Raw genomic sequence first — 24,445 nt, 5'->3', positions numbered from 1 at the left:
GAGTGCTTTCTTCCAGAAAGAATTTGCTATTGTTAAGCAGCTGGGGGACCATTTTCAGGGTTTGAGGCTCCTTTCAAACCATGTAAGTGATGTTAATTTGGGCTGCAAATCTGCTGGAGAGCTGTTTACACCTTCTCAGGAATATGTGGTGCTCACCCCCACACCTCCATACCAGCACAACTTTCCTTCTGTTACCTATGCCTGAGGATATGGCCCTTTTGAAGTCCCAGCTTAATAGAAGAGGTTCTCCTATCCTTACCTAGAGTAAATTCCCTGGCCTTTTATGTCCCTTACTCCTTTTGAGGGTAGTTAAAGCTTGCCCTGATGCAATTGTTTTCTCTTTATTTTTATTTGTTCTTACTTTACCTTATATTTTGACCTGGTGGTTTATTCTTACCAAAATCTAGGGTCTTTAGAATACAAGTGAAGCAGAGGCAGAGCAGTGTCAAGAAATATGAAAGTTCTGAGATTTTACCTTGCTTGTAAGCTATCAAGCTAGCTTGTCTCACTTTCATGGATGCTAGCAGAAGACACAAGACTCCTGTGTCAGAGACACAGGACTTTATTTGTGGCACAGCAAGCAACATAAGCCTCATGTTGGCACCGGTTCCTCTTGTCCTCCAAGTTCTATGGGGGTAATACAGAGTGGCTCAGCTGGCACATGCAGTAGTTTTGCATCATTGCTGAGGAATCTTGAGCTTAGGAACCTTCTAAAGGAAGCTGCTAGCAAACCTGCCTAACCTTTGCCAGGGAGGGAGACATTGTCTTTATTATTGTGGACAGCAAACAAATTCGTCGTCTTCTCTGAAGGGACATACTGTGTTTCTAAAGCTGTTTGCTAAATAAGTACCCTAGAAAAGAGTCAGGAACAAAAGTTGTCTGAAGTGTAACTGCTCAGAAGACATGCAGACACTTCAGATATTCCTTTGGAAGACTGGGAAAGTGATTAAACTAGAGGAAGGGGTAGAAAGAGAGAAAATGAAATTTAACAAAAAAGATCATGAATACTGAATCTCTATATAATTTTCTTTTTCTTAGTTGCTAGGATATTAGAATAGCTGGAAGAAAAGAATTGAGGTGGTGGAACTGTGGCCCATGGCATTATTTGAAGTTTGTTCTATGGCTGCTTGTTGAATTGTGGTTTGAAAGCTATCGCCTTTTTGTATATGTGTTATACTTCACAATAACAAAATAACTGAAACTGTGGTATTGTAACTCATAACAATTTTGGAAATTTCCTATATAACTACTTGTTAAAACATACTTTGAAAGATATTACCTTTTTGTGTATCTGTTGTATTTCACAGTAGGGAAATAACTGAAGCTGTGGAACTGTAACCCATAATATTCTTTGAAATTTGCTCTCTAACTACTTGTTAAATTGTACTTGGAAAGTTATCACTTCTATGTTACATATGTTATATTCTACAATTAAAAAATATGATTTAAAAAAAAAATCCAAACTCTTGGTCCTGATATTAAAAATATAATATTGCCTAGATTTGCATGTCTGTTCTCCCCCTGTCTAGTGTTGTGTTTCTCAGAATATGGTACATGTTCCACCACTGGTGGTATTCCATATGACTTTAGGTAGTGCATGGATGAACATTTTTCTTTTAGTGTGTTGAATTCACAGATATCACATCTATTTGAAAGTTAGGACATTGGCTAGAACAAGATAGGTGTCAACAATCGGAGTGGCCCTACCATACTAGGAGCAGAAAACATTTCTCCACTGGCCTGAGGAAGCTGGGAAACTGAGCCTCATCTCCTTTGTCCCATCCCTCATTGTTGCTTGACTGAAATTTTAAAACTGTCAAATGTCCTAAAATGACGAAATAATAGAATTTAAGTTTGAGAGAGAAAAGATATATCCAGAATAAATTTAGGAATTCACTGAGTTATAATGTTCAAAATCTGGAGAGTATTTCCTTAATTCAGTAAACAGTGATTTATTTAGCATCCAGTGTGTCAGTTGGGTTAAGACCCTAGCTGAAAATACAGTGCAGAGTCAGTAGAAGCAAATTCTTCTCCCTCTTGGCACTTGCTAGCTAGTGGAGGGGACAAGATATAGGCCAGATACTCACCCAGATGTAAAACTGGAAGCCTTGTAAGTGATACAAAGGGTAGTTTATAGTATGAAATACTATGTACTAGTATGAGTTACTATGTACAAAAGATGTACATAGTATGAGATAATATAAGAGCCTATAATAGGGGATTTGACCTACTTAGGGATAGGACAGCTTCTCAGAGGAAGTATCCCTTGAGTTGTGATCTGAAGAATGAGTAGCTATTAACTCTACAGGAAAGAAGGAAAGAACTTTCTAGGCATGCGAGGGACTATCCTATGCCAAAGGCCTATGGTGGGAGGGAGCTTGTGAAGGAGAAGGGATTGTCAGACTCCACTGTGGGCAGAACAAGGGGAACATGGTTTGATATGAATCAGGAAAGATAAGAAGGAGCCATTGTGTGCCGGGCTTTGTAGACCATGGTAAGGATGGTTTTTTTTATTTTGTTTTGTTTTGTTTTTGAATTGTTTTCTGTTTAGTTTTTAAATTTTTAGGTAGTAAAGATTATGCTAGTTTTTGCTCCACTCACTTGAGCTGAGCCTTGAAGGATGAGGTTTGGACTTTTCTTGGTTTAGAATTTTATTGTGTTTATTTCCATCTGTGATTTCTACAGAAATAAATTTTCATTTCATAATTCAGTTATTTGCTTGAAATATTTTTCTTTAAAGAAGTTGCTGAAAGTTGTTACTTATCTTACTTCTTGACTCTTGATTTCTTATTTTTCAAGTCAGATCTCTTTAGAATAACATTTGTTTGCATATTCAATTCCTTTTGTCTGAAATACCTTCCAAACCCCACCACCACCAACACATCCACACCCTGAGGGAATTGTTTATCCTTCAGGACTGAGCTGAAGACCCTGCCCTTCTTTCTCCCATAGTACGGTACTTTCTACTTTTATTCTGTTTCAGCTCTTATTCTGTTCAATGTAATTAGTGTGTACTTTCAACCCCTAGATCAGTCTCCAGCCCAGAGAAGGTACTTAATGTTTGGTGAATAGATGTGAATAGCTCTGAAATGTGTTTTCTAGTATTAAGAACTCAGCTATCTTACGTGCATAGGTAAATATGTATTTTGTTAATTGAATTTTTTCTTCAAATTTTATTGATATATATTCACATACCATATAATCCATCCAAAATAATTGAATTTTTATTTGTTCTTAGATGTCACTAAGAGGATCTGCGCCAGTGACAATTGTACCTCTTCCTGGAGAGCAAATACAGGTTCAGGGGGTCATCCAGACAGCTCAGTCTTCTGTAATTCACCCACCACACGTGCAAACGGTACATAAATTTGGAGACTTAGTGGTCAAGAGTGGGGACTTTTTACCCTGAGTCTTCAGACACATTGAATTGCTATAGTTACGTTATTGTAACCCAATGTAACAAAGTTGTCTTAGAAATTATAGGTTTTTAAATTTCTAGTTTCATGTAAATACTACCCAGTGAAAATAGAACAAATCTGAGGGGAAGTTATTGCTTAGAATTTAAGGGAATGATAGACTTTCTTATCGGAAGGAACTTTTTTGTCCCAGTGGTATCCTTCTTGAAAAGGAGAATTCTGAAACAAAGGTGATGCAGTAGTCTTAGGGAAGAAAGTATCTTACCTTATGCTTCCTGGGCAGCAAATAAAGAAGAGTTCTTTCATTGTAGAGCAAAGTTCTTATTTGTATTCATCCACCTTCATAATAACTAACCTAACAAATACAGGAAGGTAAAAGCCATCCTAGGTTCCTTTTCTTTCTACTGTTTCTCTACATTTTATCTTCTTGCTCCTATGAATCCCAGAATGCCTTTGGTCATCTCTGATTTTTAGAAGCAGCTATCTTAGAAGAAAAGCTGTATCCTCTTCACTATATAGTGTCTAGCAACATTGTCAACTCAAGAGCTGCATATTTATACGGTCTTCCTATATGAAAGGCGGCTGCTGCATGGTTTTTTAGTTTTTGTATGAAGATTTAATGGTTTTATCATTAAAAAGAAATACCTGATCTTAGTTCCAAGTAATCCCTTAGTTTTAGAAATTATTTTCCTTCGTGAGTTTAACAAGAGGCCTGGAGTAGATTTAGGGACAGTTGAAAATAGTTATAGGTTTAGATTAGAAATGGAATATCTGGGACACTTAAGGAAAAGATAGAAGATACAGATTATTCTTAATTATTATTTCAAATTACTATTAGATAGTTATGATTATTTCTTAATTATTATTAGATGCGACCAGTTCTTTCTTTTTAATCAAAAGATATAGATTTAATGTTTTTTTTTAGTAGTTGTATACTAGAACTCATTTTTGAAGGAGATTATAGACTGTAAAGTAATAAGAGAAAGCTTTCTGTACATAGTACTAAATGTAGAGAATTGATTTCTTATGTCTCTTCTAATAGCCTATTTTGGTTATTTTACTTTTTTAAATGAAAATGATGCCAGGTATCACAATTTAGCTTTGGACAAATGTTGGTAGATTTAATACATTTGAAAAATTGAAAATAACTTGTTTTCCCAGTTGTAAAATATTGCTGTAACTTAAAACTTGTATATAGATTTTGTGTTGACATAGTTTTAAAGGGTTTGTTATTAATAATAGTTAACATTTATTATATGCTAACTTTACTTTGTGCCAGGCACATAGTAAAACTTTCATTGTGAAATGAGATAAAGCTAACTACTACAAGTTTTTAAATTACATATGTTTATACTTACCCTTATCAATGACCTCCACTTTGCTGAATCTAATAACCTACTATCAGCCCTTGTTTTACTTCACCTGTTAGCGGCATTTGACTTGGTTGATCACTCCTTTCTCCTCCATACACTGTCTTCACTAGTTTTTTAGCACAGCTCACTCATTTGGTTTTCCTCCTATCTCTCTGGTGGCTTCTTCTCAGTCTCATTTGCTGGTTCCTTCTCTTCTTCTCAACCTCTTCATTTTAGAGTGCTCCTGCTTTCAACCTTGGTCCTCTTCTTTATCTTATTTACTCCGTTAGTGACCTCATTGAGTTTCATGGCTTTAAGGAATATCTAAAGAACTGCAGTACAACTCCCAAATTTATACATCCACCCCAGACCTCTTCCTGAACATCAGGCTTGTGTATCTAGCTGTCTCCTCAATGTCACCAATTGGAAATGTAAAAAGCATATCAAACTTAGCATGTCCAGAATACAAATCAGATAGTATTAATGCTAAAAGACATTGAGCAGTGTATATCAGCGTAGAAATACAGTAGAGATCAGAAACTAGTCTTTGCAATTCTAGTGGAATAGTATTGCTTTATTTCAGAGACAGTCTTTCTTCCTAGTTTGGGCCTGCTGTATGTATTATGTCTCCCTTTAATTAGTTTGGGCTCCTGGAGTAAACTTTCTCCACTTTTTCCTTTTTTTAGGTCACAATATTTGTGACCTTAGATTTAATATTCAGATGGCTTGGTGACAGGAGACAGATCATTTTTCTGAAAGTAAAAATTCGACTTAATTCTTTACTCACCTGCACTGTTCATCATAATAAAACCTGTTGTGTTTTTCAGGCATCATCCTTATCAGAAAGTGAGGAGTCTCAAGACTCATCTGATAGCATAGGCTCCTCACAGAAAACCCATGGGATTCTAGCACGGCGCCCATCTTACAGGTGAGTACTATCTTGTATCAAACCAGGTATGTGTTATATTACCAAATGAGTACAGTTGGTGCTATGCAAAGCAAACTGTATGAAGAGGAAGCATGTGTGTTTGTGTAGAAAGGGAAGTGTTAAGAGAGGTAGACTGGAGCCAGATTGTAAAGGGCCTGAGTTGCAGTGTTGAAGAGGAATTTAGACTTATCTTCTGGCAAAATATTAGATTTACCCTTAGATGATTAACTACAGGACCAATATGAAAGAAGAGCTGTAGACTTTAGTTAACTGAACTACTTTGTATTTCCTTTCTTAGCTTTCTAACTCTGGGCTTTTGTTCAGGAGCCTGTGTATTCCTTTGCCTGAAACACTTTCTTCTACTTTCTGTATTATACCTGCACTTATTTTAAACCTTGTTTCCTCCCAGAAGCTTTCTCTGATTACTCCCTTAGTGACCTCCTCCCCTGAAAACCAGGTTAGGTCTTCTGCAGCACCCTTTTTACTGATCCCTGTTATAGCATTTATCTTATCCTTTTGGAAGTCCAGTTTATTTAAGGGTATGGCATGTCTTATTTTTTTTGTGATCCCAGGACCTAGTGCAGTGACTAGCCCATAGTCGATGCTCAGTAATGAGTTGTTGAATGAATGGAGAGCTGGAAGTAGTGCAACCAATTGAAAAAAAGCTGTTGAAATAACCAGGTGATCCAATGTGGTTGGTGAGACGATTTAGAGTGGTTAGATTTGAGACACTCTGTGGTAAAACTGAACAAACCTGGTACTAGATGATAGGAGGTGAGGGAAACAGAAAAGGATGAAACACTGTTTCTGAAACATATCAAATAAATGCAGTAGGGTTTTAGGTGTTATGATGGAGCTAGGTGATAGGGTATGATCAATCCTACTTGATGGGATAGGTAGGAAAGACTTCATAGAAGATGGGATTTGGGTACTACCAGTCTGATATTTTTTTGAGTCTAGGTGGGGAGGAGTTTTGTAAGGCAGGAGAAGAGCTTCTTAGGCTCAGGGAACAGTATAGGCAAAGGTCAGTTGGATAGGATATGAAAGGAGTAGGCCTGTTGTGGGAACTGGTAACTTAATGTACTAGGAAGAAGAGGAGGTTTAGCAAGAGCTGAAGCTAGAGTGAGAGATCATGACAAGATGGTAGCATAGGAAGCTCCAGAAATCAATCCTTCCACCAAAATAACTATTGAACTGGCAGGACCTGTCTGAATTAACTATTTTGAAACCATGGAGTCTAGTGGAACACTGTGCAGTATTTAGGGAAGAGATGGAGGAAGAGGCTGGTAAATATCAGTGGATTTCACTCTCTGTGCAGTGACTACCATTTCCTATCCCCAGCCTCATGGCAGACACCATGGGGACTACAGCCTGGGCTCCTGGTAAGCTTGCTGGTACCAGGGTGGGCCATAAGAATCTAGTCTTCCAAAATCCAGGGGTGTGTGGGCTGATTGCTGATCACTGCTTTTGGTCAGCTATTTCAGATCACTGAGGGGTCAGCTCTGAGGGCAGCCACTGTTCCAAACACCACCACCCCCACCTCCAACACACACAAAAAGCAAAAGCAACAGAGAAGTCTTGAAGAGGCAGTACCTTTTTTTCTCTTTCTCTCTCTTTTCTCTTTCTGTTCCCTGTTTGGGAGCAAAAATAATTTGGAAAAGTAAAAAATCGATGGCTCCAGCCCTCGATGACAACAGCAAACCTAGCAATCCCAGAAGAATGGGAGAACTAGATTTCCAGAGTTACAACAGCATAATACTCAGAATGTCCAGTCCTCAACAAAAAATTAGAAGACACACAAAGGACAGAAAGTATGGGCCAGTCACAGGAAAAAAAGAATTTGCCAGAAACCATCCCTGAGGAAGCTCATACATTGAAACTATTAGTCAAAGACTTTAAATCAACAATCATAAATATGTTCAATCAGTTAAAGGAATCCATATGCAAAGAACTAAAGGAAATTAGGAAAGTGTTGTCTGAAAAAAAAAAAAGGGAAAGAAAATATAAAAAGGGACCAAACAAATTTTGGAGCTTGAAGATACAGTGATTGAAATGAAAAATTCGTTAGACAGATTCAATAGCAAATTTGAACAGGTAAAGAAAGGACCAGTGAACTTGAAGACAAGACAATTGAAATTATCCAGTGTGAGGGATAGAAAGAAAAAATAATAAAGAAAAATGAACAGAGTTTGAAGGACCTGTGGGACACTATCAAGCATACAAACAATATCCAGCATTATCCTCAGAAGGACAAGAGAGGGAGAAAGGAGCAGAAAAAAATGGGCAAAAACTTCCCAAATCTAATGAAAGACATGAATATACATATCCAGGTATCTCAACGAACTCTAAGCAGGATAGACTTCTAGAGATCTATACCAAGACACATTAGAGTGAAATTGTAAAATTCCAGAGACAGGCTTTTCAGAGCAGCAATTTAGAAACAACTTGTCACATATAGTGGCTCCCCAATAAGATTGACAGCAGATTTGTCATCAGAAACCATGGAGGCCAGAAAACAGTGGGATGCCATATTTAGAGTCCTTAAAGAAAAAAATTGTCAACCAAGAATTCTATATCTGGCAAAATTATCTTTCACAAATGAAGGTGAAATTAAGACATTTACAGATAAACAAAAGCTGAATGAATTCATTACCAGAAGACCTGCCCTATAAGAAATGTTAAAGAGAGTCGTTTGGGCTGAAAAAAAGGACGTTAGACAGTGTATTAGTTAGAGTTCTCTAGGGAAACAGAATCAATGAGAGGTGTCTCTGATTATCAAATTGTAAAAGTGACTCACACAACTGTGGGTACACACGAGTCCAAATTCTGTAGAGCCATCAACAAACTGTCAACTCCAAGGAAGATGTCCGATGAACTCCTCAGGAAACGAACTGGCAACTTCGACGAACTCCTCAGGCAATGAACTGGGATCTTCAACGAACGTGTTTGATGAACTCCTCAGGAAACGACCCGGCAACTTCGACAAACTCCTCAGGAAATGCTTCACTGGGCAGCCGAAGAAGAAGTGAAGGTCCTCTATCTGTCTTGCTTATAAGTCTTCAACTGATTAATTGGATCAAATCCAGCCAATTGCATTCTCTCATTGTGGAAGCCATGCCCTTTGATGAGTCATCAGTCACAGCTGCAGTCAATTGACTGATAATCCAATAAACCAGCCTGTTGGTTTATCAACCAGCCTCAAACGTCCTCACAGCAGTTGTTAGGCCAGTGTTTGCTTGACCAGACAGCTGGGTCACCTGGCCAAGTTGACGCATGAACCTAACCATCACAGTCCACCCCTTGTCAACCTGGCAGTTATACACATCACCTAAAACCATACGTTCAAAATGAACATTACAGCTTATGCCATATGATAAGGGGATAAGACAGAGAAGAAAGCAAAGATATCTGCTTTACAGACAAATACAAACATAATCATAACAAAATGAGGAGGAAATATTCATGTCATCATAGTCCTCGTTTCTGTAACTGGTCACGTGGCCGTAGTTCATATTTATCATGACCTTCTTCCACTACCCATTCTATGTTCCCTTTACCTTCAGCAGGCACTTCAGCTGGCCATGGTTCTTTGCCTGGTGGGGTGACCCAAAAACCTTCATTTCTGAAGTTTCTTGGCCATTGGTAGTCCTGCCTGGATTGGGTTGTTGCAGTTTTCCATTGACTTGAATCACGGGGCATGGTAGTACTAAGAGACGCCCTAGGGGATCTCCTGTATTCCAGGAAAACTCTTCTTTACTTCCATTGTGTAGTTGCAGTGCTATTTCCCCTTGATCGTCAGGATCAATCACCCCAGCCAATACAGTAATCCCCTTCCTTGCCTGTTGATTCAGAGGCATAAGAAGCCCAAAGTGGCCAGGTGGCAGTCTTAACTTCCAGTTCAATGGGATTATTGTTGTATTTCCTGGTGGAAGCACTCCTCCTTTTGGAACCAAGACCTGTAGACCAGCAGAGCTCAAGCTTGCAGGGACAGGAAGCAAAAATTTACCTAGTAGATGACTAGGAGTGATAGTGAGTAGTGCCACTCCTGTTTCCACCCCTTGATTCCTGGACCCATGAATCCTGGCTATGGGAGTGTGCCAGTTTGAATGTATTATGTCCCCCAGAAAAAGCCATATTCTTTTATGCAATCTTGTGGGGCAGACATAATAGTGGGGATTAAGTTGGAACGTTTGGATTAGGTTGTTTGCATGGAGATGCGCCCCACCCAACTGTAGATGATAACTGATGGGATATTTCCATGGAGGCGTGGCCCCACCCATTCAGGGTGGGCCTTGATCAGTGGAGCCATATAAACATGCTGACTCAAAGAGAAGGAACTCAGTGCAGCTGTGAGTGACGTTTTGAAGAGGCGCAAGCTTGCTAGAGAGGAACGTCCTGGGAGAAAGCCATTTTGAAACCAGGACTTTGGAGCAGACGCCAGCCACGTGCCTTCCCAGCTAACAGATGTTTTCCGGATGCCATTTGTCATCCTCCAGTGAAGGTACCTGATTACTGATGTGTTACCTTGAACACTTTATGGCCTTAAGACTGTAACTGTGTAGCCAAATAAACCCCCTTTTTATAAAAGCCAATCCATTTCTGGTGTTTTGCATTCCGCAGCATTAGCAAACTAGAACAGGGAGAAACAGCACCATAGAGTGGACGCTGATTCAGAGCATACACAGCCTCCTGGAGAACACTGCCCCAACCCTGCAAGGTATTGCCACCTAGTTGGCGCCATAATTGAGTCTTCAACAGGCCATTCCACCATTCTATCAACCCAGCTGCCTCTGGATGATGGGCAACATGGTAAGACCACAGAATTCCATGAGCATGTGCCCATTCCCTTACTTCATTTGCTGTGAAGTGGGTTCCTTGGTCCGAAGCAATGCTGTGTGGAATACCATGACGATGGATAAGGCATTCTGTAAGTCCACGGATCGTAGTTTTCTCAGAAGCATGTTGTGCAGGGAAGGCAAACCCATATCCGGAGTATGTGTCTATTCCAGTAAGAACAAATCGCTGCCCCTTCCATGATGGAAGTGGTCCAATGTAATCAGCCTGCCACCAGGTAGCCGGCTGATCACCCCGAGGAATGGTGCCATATCCGGGACTGAGTGTGGGTCTCTGCTGCTGGCAGATTAGACACTCAGCAGTGGCTGTGGCCAGATCAGCCTTGGTGAGTGGAAGTCCATGTTGCTGAGCCCATGCATAACCTCCATCCCTACCACCATGACCACTTTGTTCATGAGCCCATTGGGCAATGACAGGAGTTGCTGGGGAAAGAGGCTGATTGGTATCCACCAAACAGGTCATTTTATCCACTTGGTTATTAAAACCTTCTTCTGTTGAAGTCACCCTCTGGTGAGCATTCACATGGGACACAAATATCTTCATGTTGTTTGCCCACTCAGAAAGGTCTATCCACATACCCCTTCCCCAGACTTCTTTTTCACCAATCTTCCAATCATGTTCCTTCCAAGTCCCTGACCATCCAGCCAAACCATTAGCAACAGCCCAGGAATCAGTATACAGACGCACCTCTGGCCAGTTCTCCTTCCAAGCAAAGTGAACAACCAGGTGCACTGCTTGAAGTTCTGCCCACTGGGAGGATTTCCCCTCACCACTGTCCTTCAGGGACATCCAGAAAGATGCTGCAGTGCTGCAGCTGTCCACTTTCGGGTGGTGCCTGCATATCGTGCAGAACCATCTGTAAACCAGGCCCTAGTCTTCTCTTCCTCAGTCAACTGACTGTAAGGAACTCCCCAAGATGCCATAGCTATGGGCTGGGAAAGAGAAGGTAAGGTGGAAGGAGTGGGGGCCATGGGCATTTGGGCCACTTCCTCATGTAACTTACTTGTACCTTCAGGACCTGCTCGAGCTCTATCTCGTATATACCATTTCCATTTTATGATGGAGTGCTGCTGTGCATGCCCAACTTTATGGCTTGGTGGGTCAGACAACACCCATCTCATGATAGGTAACTCAGGTCTCACGGTAACTTGGTGGCCCATGGTTAAGCGTTCTGTCTCTACTAAGGCCCAGTAGCAGGCCAACAGCTGTTTCTCAAATGGAGAGTAGTTATCTGCAGAGGATGGTAAAGCTTTACTCCAAAATCCTAAGGGCCTGCGTTGTGATCCTCCTATAGGAGCCTGCCAAAGGCTCCAAACAGCATCTCTATTTGCCACTGACACTTCCAGCACCATTGGGTCAGCTGGATCATATGGTCCAAGCGGCAGAGCAGCTTGCACAGCAGCCTGGACCTGTCGCAGAGCCTCATCTTGTTCCGGTTCCCACTCAAAACTAGAAGATTTTCTGGTCACTCGGTAAATGGGTCAGAGTAGCATACCTAAATGAGGAATATGTTGTCTCCAAAACCCAAAGAGGCCAACTAAGCGTTGTGCCTCTTTTTTGGTCATAGGAGGGGCCAGATGCAACAGCTTATCCTTCACCTTAGAAGGAATATCTCGACAGGCCCCACACCACTGGACACCTAGAAATTTTACTGAGGTGGAAGGCCCCTGTATTTTTGTTGGATTTATCTCCCATCCTCTGCCACGCAAATACCTTATGAACAAATCTAGAGTAGTTGCTACTTCTTGCTCACTAGGTCCAATCAACATGATATCATCAATATAATGGACCAGTGTGATGTCTTGTGGGAGGGAGAAATGATCAAGATCCCTGCAGACAATATTATGACATAGGGCTGGAGAGGTGATATAACCCTGAGGTAGCGCAATGAATGTAAACTGCTGGCCTTGCCAGCTGAATGCGAACTGTTTCTGGTGGTCCTTGCTGACAGCAATTGAGAAAAAAGCATTTGCCAGATCAATAGCTGCATACCAGGTACCAGGGGATGTGTTGATTTGCTCAAGCAATGATACCACATCTGGAACAGCAGCTGCAATTGGAGTCACCACCTGGTTAAGCTTATGATAATCCACTGTCATCCTCCAAGACCCGTCTGTTTTCTGCACAGGCCAAATAGGAGAGTTGAATGGGGATGCGGTGGGAATCACCACCCCTGCATCCTTCAAGTCCTTAAGAGGGGCATTAATCTCTGCAATCCCTCCAGGAATCCAGTATTGCTTCTGGTTTATTATTTTTGCTAGACAGGGGCAGTTCTAGTGGCTTCCACTTGGCCTTTCCCACCATAATAGCCCTCATTCCAGGAGTCAGGGAACCAATGTGAGGTTTCTGCCAGTTGCTGAGTATGTCTATTCCAATTATGCATTCTGGCACTGGGGAAATAACCACAGAATGGGTCCAGGGACCGACTGGACCCACTGTGAGACGGACCTGAGCTAAAACTCCATCAATCACCTGACCTCCATAAGCCCAACTCTGACTGGTGGACCAGAGTGACGTTTTGGGTCTCCAGGAATTAATGTCACTTCTGAACCAGTGTCTAATAATCCACAAAATATCTGATCATTTCCTTTTCCCCAATGCGCAGTCACCCTGGTAAAAGGCCGTAGGTCCCCCTGGGGAAGGCTGGGAGGAAGATTAACAGTGTAAATTTTTGGCAGTGTAACAGGGTCCTTCCCCAAGTGTACCCGGCCTTCCCTTCATTCAAGGGGCTCTGGATCTGTAAACTGTCTCAAGTCTGGGAATTGATTAAGGGGCTGTGACTCTCTGTTTTTGTAATTCAAGGGAGACTTTTGTTCACGTGACCTAGAATTCTTCTGCCTATATAGTTCAAACAAGAATTTAGTTGATTGCCCATCTGTTTTACTACTTGGTACGCCATGATCCACTAGCCAACGCCATAAGTCTCTGCGAGTCATATTATTTTGATTGCTGCTCTGAGCCTGTTTTCCATTATGGTAGCCATGCCCACCTTGTCTGTGGCGATTAACTGCAGCCACTTGGCTTCTACCAACTCGGACCCAATTATCCCCATTGTGTTTCAGGATTCCAACTCAGTGACAGCAGTTCCTACAGTAATATCTGACCTACAGAGAAGGGCGACTACAGAGCTTTTCAGGGATGATGGAGCTAGTCTCACAAATTTGTTCCTTACAGTCCTGGTAAAAGGTGTGTCCTCTGGATATTCCAGGGCTGTGTGAGCAGGTCTTCCATAATAAATCCACTCTAACATTCCAATCTCTCTAAGCCTTTGAATCCGCTCCTCCACATTGTACCAGGGCAGTTCTGGCCTTTCAACCTCTGGTAATGCCGGCCACCTTTGATCCATGTTTCAGCCAGCCACCCAAACAAACTGTTAACACCCTTTCTAACCCCTCAAGCTACAACATTGAATGCAGAATCTCTGCTTAGTGGGCCCATATCAGTAAATTCAGCCTGATCCAACCTTATATTCCTTCCACCATTATCCCACACTCTTAATATCCATTCCCACACGTATTCCCCTGGTTTCTGTCTGTATAAGTTGGAAAACTCATACAGTTCTTTTGGAGTATAGCATCCTTCCTCATGGGTCACACTTTGTACCTCACCCTTTGGGGCTTGTTGGGACTTGAGCCTAGTTATAGGTCTTGAAGCAAAAACTGGTGGTGGGGGTGGGTCATGAAAAGAGTTAGAATTATCTCTCAAGCCATTCACCTCAGGACATTCTGTTGCAGTTTCATCTCTTAAAACAGGATTAATCTCTCCAGACAAAGGAGTGAGGGCTGCTTCCTCAGGGGAGGTGATTACAGGATTAGCAGGCACTGAAGGGTTAATCTCCTTAGGTGGGGGTTGGGTGGCAGGCTCCTTAGGGCAGACTGGAGGTGGGGAAGCTGTTTCCTCAGGACAGCCCTCTACAGGTAAATCTAACAATGACCCAGCAGAATCCAGGGTTCCAGTGTCCTCACTGCCATTATTATCCATCCATATGTCCCCATCCCAAGTTTCCAGATACCATTCTTTTCAAATCAATGCCTTTACTTTAATAGCAGACACCCTGAGAGGTTGAGATTTTAGTTTACATTGTAAATTTGCTACTCGCACAATGAGAGACTGCGTCTGGTTTTCAGAAACTTTAAGTCTGCGGGCGCAGGAAATAAGATTTTCTTTCAGGGCACACATGGAAACCTTTACATCTGTCATACGGCGTTTAAGTTTTGAATTTGAAGCCTTTAGCTCATCCCTTTCTCTTACAACTGTATCCAAAGTATCTAAGAGCAGCCAGCCAACATCATTATACCTCTTAATACTGCAAAACTCCATGAAAGTGTCGAAAACACTGTCACCCAGAGCCTTGCTTCGTACAAGAGTATGATTAGGAGAATCAAATGGTGCTATTTTGCGTATTTCCTTTGCCATCTCGTGCCATGGACTGTCATTGCTCTCTTGATTATTGGAAATAGAGTCATTAGTGCCTCTGAATCTAATCAGAGTAGAAAACAAATTCTAAAAGCCCATTTTAAGATTCTGTTTCTCAAGAACCATTCCCGGTACCAAGTTGTATTTTGGTATCAGAGAAGTGGGGTGCTTTTGCTGCTGAATTTGCAGATACCAAACATGTTGGAATGGCTTTTTAAATGGATAAGGGAAAGATTCTGGAAGAATTGTGAGGAGCTTGATAGAAAAGGCCTAAACTGCTTTGAAGAGACTGTTTGTGGACATACGGACTCTAAAGATATTTCTGATGAGGCCTTGAACAGAAATGATGACTGTATTGTTGCCAACTGGAAGAAAGGTGATCCTTGTTTTAAAGTGGCAGAGAATTTGGCAAAATTGAGTCCTGGTGTCAGATGGAAGGAAGAATTTGAAAGTGACAACCTGGAATACTTAGCTGAGGAGATCTCCAGACTACATATGGAAGATGTATCTTGGCTTCTCCTTGCAGCTTATAGTAAAATGCGAGCAGAGAGAGATAAACTTAGAACTGAACTCTTGGGTTCAAAGAAACCAGAAGCTGATGGTTTGGAAAATTATGGGCTTCCAGGGGGTGGAATCCCAGAAGCTATAGCCCAACGTGGGGATGTAACAAAACATGGAACCCAGCCGCTATTTCAGTACAAGCCAAGATTGGAGATGGAATTATCCAGAAAGGATTTGTGGAAAGTCCTGTTGTCTGATGGCTTTGACCCCTGCATGCTTCATGCGAAGCCAACAGAATTTTTGCGAGATCTTTACAGACAGAGCCATTGCCAGTCTGGACTGGAGAAGACAGACAAGGAACAAACTGAAGGAAAAATTTCTTCAAAGACAGAACCATGGAGGTTGAGGTATGGAGTCAAGAGGTCTCGGGCTGGGAGAGTGGAGTGGCCCACACACATGGAAAGGGTGAGTTTGCCCTGGAGGTCGAGGGCGGGCCTTCTGCCTCGATGCTCAGGAAATGTCTTGCCACCCGAGGTCCCAAAGAGGGTGGAGCACATTCCCAGGGAATTGGGGGAGCCTGGCTGCCACCACACTGTTCTGAAGGGGTTGAGTGTGTGCCCCGGAGGTGGAAGGGAATCTGGGAGCTGCCCCGATGTTTGAGGAGGGTGGGGCTGAGAAGGTGGTCTCCCCAATGTGTGGATATGTTGGAGCACTCACCCAAGTGTTTGGAGAGGAAAGGGCTGCCACAAAGGCCCTTAGGAGGGGTTAGACTCCCTCTTTCTCAAGCCCCAAGGATGCAACGTTGTTCTGTAAATAACTCTCAGACTTTGAAATCTAATGGAGTTTCTCCTGTGGGTTTTAGGAACTGTTTTGGTCCTGTTAACCTTGTTTTCCTTACTCTTTCTCCTTATGGCAATGGGAATGTCTATCCTATGAATGTCCCTCCTTTGTATACTGGAAGCACATAACTTGTTATAAGTTCACAGTTCCATAGCTAAAGGAGAATTATGCCTTAGGACCAACCACGCCTATAATTGATTTTGATGGGATTTTGTACTTAACTTTTGTTACTGAAATGATTTAAGTTTTTGTGATATTGTGATGGAATGAATGTATTTTGTATTTGGAAAGATAATGTCATTTTGGGGTCCAGAGGGTGGAATGTGCCAGTTTGAATGTATTGTGTCCCCCAAATGCCATTATCTTTGATGTAGTCTTGTGGGGCAGACCTTTTGGTGCTGATTAGATTTGCTTGGAATGTGCCCCACCCAGCTGTGCGTGATGACTCTGATGAGATACTCCAATGGAGGCATGGCCCCACCCATTTAGGGTGGGCCTTGATCAGTGGAGCCATATAAATGAGCTGACATAACAGAAGAAACTCAGTGCAGCTGTGAGTGATGTTTTGGAGAGGAGCTACAGCCAAGAGGGACACTTTGAAGAAAGTACAGTAGCTGTAGATGAGAGAGAGAGTTTGAAGACAGCCATTGAAAGCAGACTCTTGCTCAGGAGAAGCTAAGAGAGGACAAATACCCCAAGTGCAACTAAGAGTGACTTTTTGAGGAACTGCAGCCTAGAGAGGAACGTCCTGGGAGACAGCCATTTTGAAACCAGAGCTTTGGAGCAGACACCAGCCATGTGCCTTCCCAGCTAACAGAGGTTTTCCGGATGCCATTAGCCATCCTCCAGTGAAGGTACCCGAGTACTGATGTGTTGCCTTGGACACTTTATGGCCTTAAGACTGTAACTGTGTAGCCAAATAAACCCCCTTGCTATAAAAGCCAATCCGTCTCTGGTGTTTTACATTCCACAGCATTAGCAAACTAGAACAGACAGTAACTCAAAGCCATATGAAAAAATAAGTAACACTGGTAAAAGTTACTATACAGGTAACTGTAAAATCCTGTATTACTGTACTTTGGATTTGTAAGTATTTTTCTTCTTCCTTATATGACTTAACAGACAAATGTGTAAAATTGCATTTTAAATCCAAGTTAATGCCTATACCATGTCTAAAGATGTAAGCGGAGCCAATAACAATATAAAGGGGGAAGGACAAAGATACACAGTAGTTGAGAGTTTGTATACCACTGAAACTAGGTTGGTACTAGTCAAATTAGGTTGTTTTTAGTTTAAGATGTTAATTGTAAGTATGTAGGGAACCAGTAAGAAAATGACTAAAAACCATAGAGGAAAGGAAAGAAGGTAATCAAAGTAGTATACCACAGTAAAGCAACTAAATACAAAAAAAAAGCAATGGTGTAGTAAATGAGGTACAAAAAACATACAAGACATACAGAGAACGAATAGCTAAGTAGCAGAAGCAAATCCTTATTTTCCAGTTATTACTTTAAATGTCAATGAATTAAACTCTCCTATTAAAAGGCAGAGATTGGAAGATTGGATTGAAAAGCATGATCCATCCATATGCTGTCTACAAGAGACCCACTTTAGGTATGTAGTCACAAAGAGGTTGAAAGTAAAATGGTGAAAAAAGATATTCCATGCAAACAAAAGAGAGCTGGACTAGCTATATTATTGTCAGACAAAGTAGACTTTAAGTCAAAAAAGATTACAAGAGATAAGGATATTATATATTGATGAAAGGTTCAATTTAGAAAGAAGATAAAAGGATTATAAATATTTATGCATCTCATAACAGAGCACCAAAATATGTGAAGCAATTCTATGACAGAATTGAAGGGGGAAATAGATATTTCTACAATAGTTGGAGACTTCAATACACCATTCCGAATAATAGAACTTATAAACAGAAGATCAGTAAGAAAGTAGAGAACTTGAACAACCCTATTAACTGATTAGACCTAATTAACATATATAGAACACTTTATCCAACAACAGTAGAATGTACATCTCCTCAAGTGCACATGGAATATTTTCTGGGATAGACTATATGTTAAAATAAAATCTTAATAATTTTAAAAATAATTGAAATCATACAAAGTATCTTCTTGGGCCACAATTGAGTAAAGCTAGAAATCAATAACAGAAGGAAAACTGGAAAATTTACAAATATGTGAAAATTAAATAGCTCTCTGTTAAACCACCAAGAGGTCAAAGAAGAAATCACAAGGGGAATTAGGAAATATCTTGAGATGAATCAAAATGAAAAGACAACATACCAAAACTTATAGAATGTAGCAAAACCAAATTCTCATTGGGAAATTTATAGCTCTAAATGCCTATATTAAAAAAGAAGAAAGATCACAAATCAATAACCTACCATCATACCTAAAGAAATAAGAATAGAAGAGCAAAGTAAATGCAAAGTTAGCAGAAAGAAAGAAGTAGTAAAGATTAGAGCAGAGGAAATGAAATAGGGACCAGAAAAACAGTAGAGTATCAGCAAAACCAAAAGTTGGTTTTCTGAAAAGATCAATAAAATTGACAATTGGGAATAACAAGAGTGGCTGGGTAAAGAGGCTGACTGATATCCATAGAAAGGTCATCCTGTTGACTTGATTATTAAAATTTTGTGCTGAAGTCACTTTCTCGTGAGCATTCATACAGACACAAATATCTTCATGTTTTTCACCCATTCAGAAAGATCTGTCCACATACCTCTTCCCTAGACCTCTTTGTCACCAGTTTTCCAGTCATGTTCCTTCCAAGTCCCTGACTATCCAGCTAAACCATTGGCCACAGCCCTTGAATCGGCATACAAATGTGCCTCCAGCAATTTCTCCTTCTAAGGAAAATGAGCAACCAGGTGCATTGCTTGGAATTCTGCCAAATGAAAGGATTTCCCTTCATCCTTCAGAGATATCCCAGAAGGGGACTGTAGTGCAACAGCTGTCCACTTTTAGTTAGTACCTGTATATCATGCAGAACTATCTGTAAAGCAGGCACGAGTTTTGTCTTCTTCAGTCAACTTATTGTAAGGAACTCCCCAAAAGGCCACAGCTGCAGGCAGGCTGAGAAAGAGAAGGTAATGTGGCAGGAGTAGGGGCCATGGGCTGTTTGGGCCACTTCTTCATATAACTTACTTGTGCCTTCAGGGCCTGCTCAACCCTGATCTCATATATATCACTTCCATTTGATGATGGAGTGCTGCTGTGTGCACCCAACTTTGTGGCTTGGGGGGAGTCAGACAACACCCAGTTCATGATGGGCAATTCAGGTCTTGTGGTAACTTGGCAGCCCATGGTTAAGCATTTGATTATTATAAAGACCAGCAAGCCAAAAGCTTTTTTTCAAAACGAGAGTTAGTTACTTGCGGAGGATGTCAGGGCTTAGCCCCAAAATCCTGAGTCTGCACTGTGATTCTCGAAAGGCTCCAAACAGCATCTCTATTTGCCACTGAAACTTCCAGCACAATTGGATCTGCTGGATTATATGGCCCAAGTGGCAGAGCAACTTGCACAACAGCCTGGACCTGTTGCAGAGCTTCCTCTTATTCTGGTCCCCACTCAAAACTAGCACCAGAATTTTTGGGTCACTTGGTAAATGGGCCAAAGTAGCATACTGAAATGAGGAATATATTGTCTCCCAAATCCAAACAGGCCAACTAAGCGTTGTGCTTCTTTCTGGTTATAGGAGGGGCCAGATGCAACACCTTATCCCTCACATTATTAGGGATATCTCAATACCACTGGTCACCTCGAAATTTAACTGAGATGGAAAGCCCCCCAATTTTTTTTCTTTTTAAAAAGGTTTTATTGAGATACATTCACAGAACTGACTTTTAGTATATTTGGAGTTATGCATTCATCACCACAATCTACTTTAGAAAATTTTCATTACTCCAAAAAGAAAAACCCCATACCCCTTAGCAGTTACCTCTCAATCCCTCTATCCTTCCCCAGCCCTACATAATCAGTACTTATTTCTGTCCCTATAGATTCGTTTATATTTACATTTTATATAAATGAAATCATATAGTATATAGTACTTTGTGTCTGGTTTCTTTCACTTAGCATAATGTTTTTTGTTTTTTATTATTTTTTTTAAATTAGAAATTTATAGGTTTACATAAAGTTCATGTAAAAAATAGTGTTCCCATTTACCACCTATTGTTGACACTTTGCATTAGTGTGGGACCTTTGTTACTACTGAAAAAATATTAAAACAGTACTATTAGCTATACTCCATAGTTTACATTACGTGTATTTTTTCCATATACCAATTTTTTTTAACACCTGGTATTAATATCATACATTTATTATAATTCATGAAAAAGCATTCTTATGCTTGTACTACTAACCCCAGTCCATCATCCACAACAGGATTAACTGTGTTACACAGTCCCATGTTTTGTCTTCTTTCATTCTAGTAACATACACAACCCAAAATTTCCCCTTTGACCACATTCACATTGCTGTTAGTTATACTATCATCACCACCATCCATTTCCAAACCTTTGCAATCAGCCTAAATAGAAATTCTGTACAAATTAAGCATCAGCTCCACATTCTCTACCCCCAGTGTATCCCCTGGTGACCTATGTTCTAGATTCTAACTCTATGAATTTGCTTATTATAATAAGTTCGTATCAGTGAGCTTATATAATATTTATCATTTTGTGTCTGGCTTATTTCACTCAGCATAATGTCCACAAGGTTCATCCATGTTATCACATGCATCAGGGCTTCATTCCTTTTTACAGCTGAATAATATTTTATTGTATGTGTATTCCAGATTTTGTTTATCCATTCATCAGTTGATGGACAATTGGGTTGCTTCCTCCATCTTTTGGCAATTATGAATAATGCCTCTCTCAACATCGGTGTGCAAATGTCTGTTTGAGTCCTGCTTTAAATTCTTCTGGGTATATACCTAGTAGCGGATTGGTGGGTCATATGGTAATTCTATACTTAGCTTCCTGAGGAACTACAAAACTGTCCTCCACAGTGTTTGCACCATTTTACATTCCCACCAGCCATGAGTAAGTATTCCTATTTCTCTGTATTCTCTCTAACACTTATATATATATTTTTTAATAATAGCCATTCTAGTAGGTGTGAAATGATATCTCATCATGGTTTTGATTTGCATTTCCCTAATAGCTAGTAATGTTGAACATCTTTTCATGTCCTTTTTAGCCATTTTTATATCCTCTTTGGAAAAATGTCCATTCGTATCTTCTGCCCATTTTTAAATTGGGTTGTTTGTTTTTAATTGTTGAGTTGTAGGATTTCGTTATTTATTCTGAATATTAAACCCTTATTGGATATGTGGCTTCCAAATATTTTCTCCCACAAAGTAGGTTGTCTTCACTTTCATGACAAAGTCTTTTGGTGCACAGCAGTTTTTTTTTAATTTTGAGGAGGTCCCATTTATTTATTTATTCTTTCATTGTTTGTGCATTGGGGGTAAAGTCTAAGAAATCATTGCCAACATAAAATCCTGAAGATGTTTCCTTGCATATTTTCTTCCAGGAGTTTTATAGTCCTGGCTCTTATATTTAGGTCTTTGATCCATTTTGAATTAAATTTTGTATATGGTGTGAGATAGGGGTCCTCTTTCATTCTTTTAGATGAGGATGTCCAGTTCTCCCAACACCATTTGTTGAAGAGACTACTCTTTCCCAATTGAGTGGACTTGGCAGCCATGTCAAGAATCAATTGGCCATAGATTTGAGGATCTGTTACTGAACTCTCAGTTTTCCATTGATCAATATATCTATCCTTGTGCCAGTACCATGCTGTTTCGACCACTCTACTTTAAATATGCTTTAAAGTCAGGGAGCGTGAGTCCTCCAACATCATCATTCTTTTTCAAGATATTTTTGTCTATTCGGGGTCTCTTATACTTTTAGATAAATTTGGTAATTGGTTTTTCCGTTTTTTTGGAAAGTAGGCTGTTGGAATTTTGTTGGGATTGTTTTGAATCTACAAGTCAGTTTGGGTAGAATTAACATCTTAACAATATTTAGTCTTCCAATCCATGAACATGGAATGTCCTTTCATTTAATTAGGTCTTTGATTTCTTTTAACAATGTTTTGTAGTTTTCATGTGTCCATGTCCTTTACATCCTTAGTTAAATTTATTTCTAGAAATTTGATTCTTTGACTTGCAATTGTAAATGGAATTTTTTTTCTTGATTTGCTCCTCAGATTGCTCATTACTAGAGAATACAAACACTCCTGATTTTTGCATATTGCTCTTGTATCCCACTATGTTGCTGAATTTGTATATGGGCTCTAGTAGTTTTGTTGTAGATTTTCTGGGACTTTCTATATCTAGGATCAAGTTATCTGCAAATAGTGAAAGTTCTACTTCTTCCCTTCCAGTTGGGTGCCTTTTCTTTTTCTTGCATAATTGCTTTGGCTGGAATATCAATACAGTGTTCAATAACAGTGGTGACAGTGGGCCTCCTTGTCTTCTTCCTGATCTTAGAGGGAAAGCTTTCAGTCTTTCACTATTGAGTAAGATGTTAACAGTGGGTTTTTCATATATGCCCTTTATCATGTTGAACAAGTTCCCTTCTATTCCTAGTTTTCTATGTGTTTTTATATCAAGAAAGTTGCCGGATTTTGTCAAGTGCCTTTTCTGCAGTTAATGGAAATGATCATGTGGTTTTTCCCCTGCATTTTGTTAATGTGATGTATTACATTGATTGATTTTCTTTTGTTCAGCCACCCTTGCATAGCTGGGACAAATCCTACTTGATCATGATATATAATTTTTTTAATGTTTGGTTGGATTCAGTTTGCTAGTATTTTGTTGAGGATTTTTACATCTCTATTCATAAGGGATATTGGTCTATAATTTTCTTTTCTTGAGGTATCTTTATCTGACTTTGTTGTGAGGTTGATGTCGGCCTCATAGAATGGATTGGGGAATGTTCCCTCCTCTTCAGTTTTTTGGAAGAGTTTAAGCAAGATTGGTGTTAATTCTTCTTGGAATTTTGGTAAAATTCCTCTGTAACACGGTCCTGGTGTTTTTTTAATTGACAGTTGTTGTTTTAATGAGAGCAGTTTTGGGTTTATAAAACAATCATGCATAAAATACATATGATTCCCTCAGACCACTGTATTACTAACACCTTGAGTTGGTGTGGTAAATTGCAATTCATTAAGGCACATTTTTATAATTCTATTAACTATAGTGCATGGTTTAACTTAGGGTGCATTGGATCATTCTGTTCCATAGATTTTTTAAAAAAATATTCTAGTAACATATAGACATCCTAAAATTTCCCCTTTATCCATTTTCAAATATGTACTTCAGTGTTATTAATTATATTCACAGTACTGTGCTACCATCACCACCATCTATTAGCAAAACTATGATCGTCAATGCGTACATATCTTTTAGAGTCCCTGCTTTCAGTTCTTTGGGGTATATACCTAAAAGTGGCATTGCCGGGTCATATGGTCCTTTTATACTTAAGTTTCTGAGAAACTACTAAACAGTCTTCGATAGCAGCTGCACCATTTTACATTCCCACCAGTAGTGGTCCTGTTTCCCCATATCCTCTCCAAAACTTCTAATTGTGAGTCCTGTTTCTCCATATCCTCTCCAAAACTTGTAATTTTTTCTTTTCTTTTAATAGCATTCTAGTGGGTGTGAAATGATATCTCATTATGGTTTGATTTGCATTTCCCTAATAGCTAATGATGTTAAGCATCTTTTCATGTACTTTTTGGATGTCTGTTTATCTTCCTTGGAGAAATATCTATTTGAGTCTTTGCCCAATTTTCAAGTGGATTATTTGTCTTTTTCTTGTTGAATTGAAGGTTTTCTTTATATATTTTGGATATTAAACCTTATCTGATGTGTGCTTTCCAAATATTTTCTCCCAAACTGGAAATAATAAGTGTTGGAGAGGACGTGGAGAAATAGGAACACTCATTCATTGCTGGTGGCAAAGTAAAATGGTGTAGCCACTGTGGAAGACAGTTTGGCAGTTCCTCAGAAAGCTAAGTACAAAACTATACCATTTGACCTGGCAATCCCACTACTAGGTATATGCCCAAAAGAATTGAAATCAGGGACTTAAACAGATATTTGCA

General features: G+C 40.0%; 1 protein-coding gene across 4 annotated transcripts in view; it reads left to right on the top strand.

Annotated features, from left to right (window-relative positions):
* Positions 1–24,445, top strand: part of ATF1 (activating transcription factor 1) — a 108,957-nt gene that overhangs the window by 36,792 nt on the left and 47,720 nt on the right. For 2 of the 4 annotated variants that reach the window (XM_037846103.1, XM_037846104.1), the window contains 2 exons: positions 3,239–3,358; positions 5,596–5,696. In XM_037846103.1, the coding sequence (XP_037702031.1) occupies positions 3,239–3,358; positions 5,596–5,696 (221 nt within the window). Of the gene's footprint in view, positions 1–3,028; positions 3,134–3,238; positions 3,359–5,595; positions 5,697–24,445 lie in introns of all 4 variants that reach the window. The other 2 variants (XM_037846105.1, XM_037846106.1) reach the window with 2 other exon arrangements.

The sequence above is a fragment of the Choloepus didactylus genome, chromosome 8 (assembly GCF_015220235.1).
Source record: "Choloepus didactylus isolate mChoDid1 chromosome 8, mChoDid1.pri, whole genome shotgun sequence".
Taxonomy (NCBI): domain Eukaryota; kingdom Metazoa; phylum Chordata; class Mammalia; order Pilosa; family Megalonychidae; genus Choloepus; species Choloepus didactylus.
This window is presented reverse-complemented; position numbering and strand designations above follow the sequence as displayed.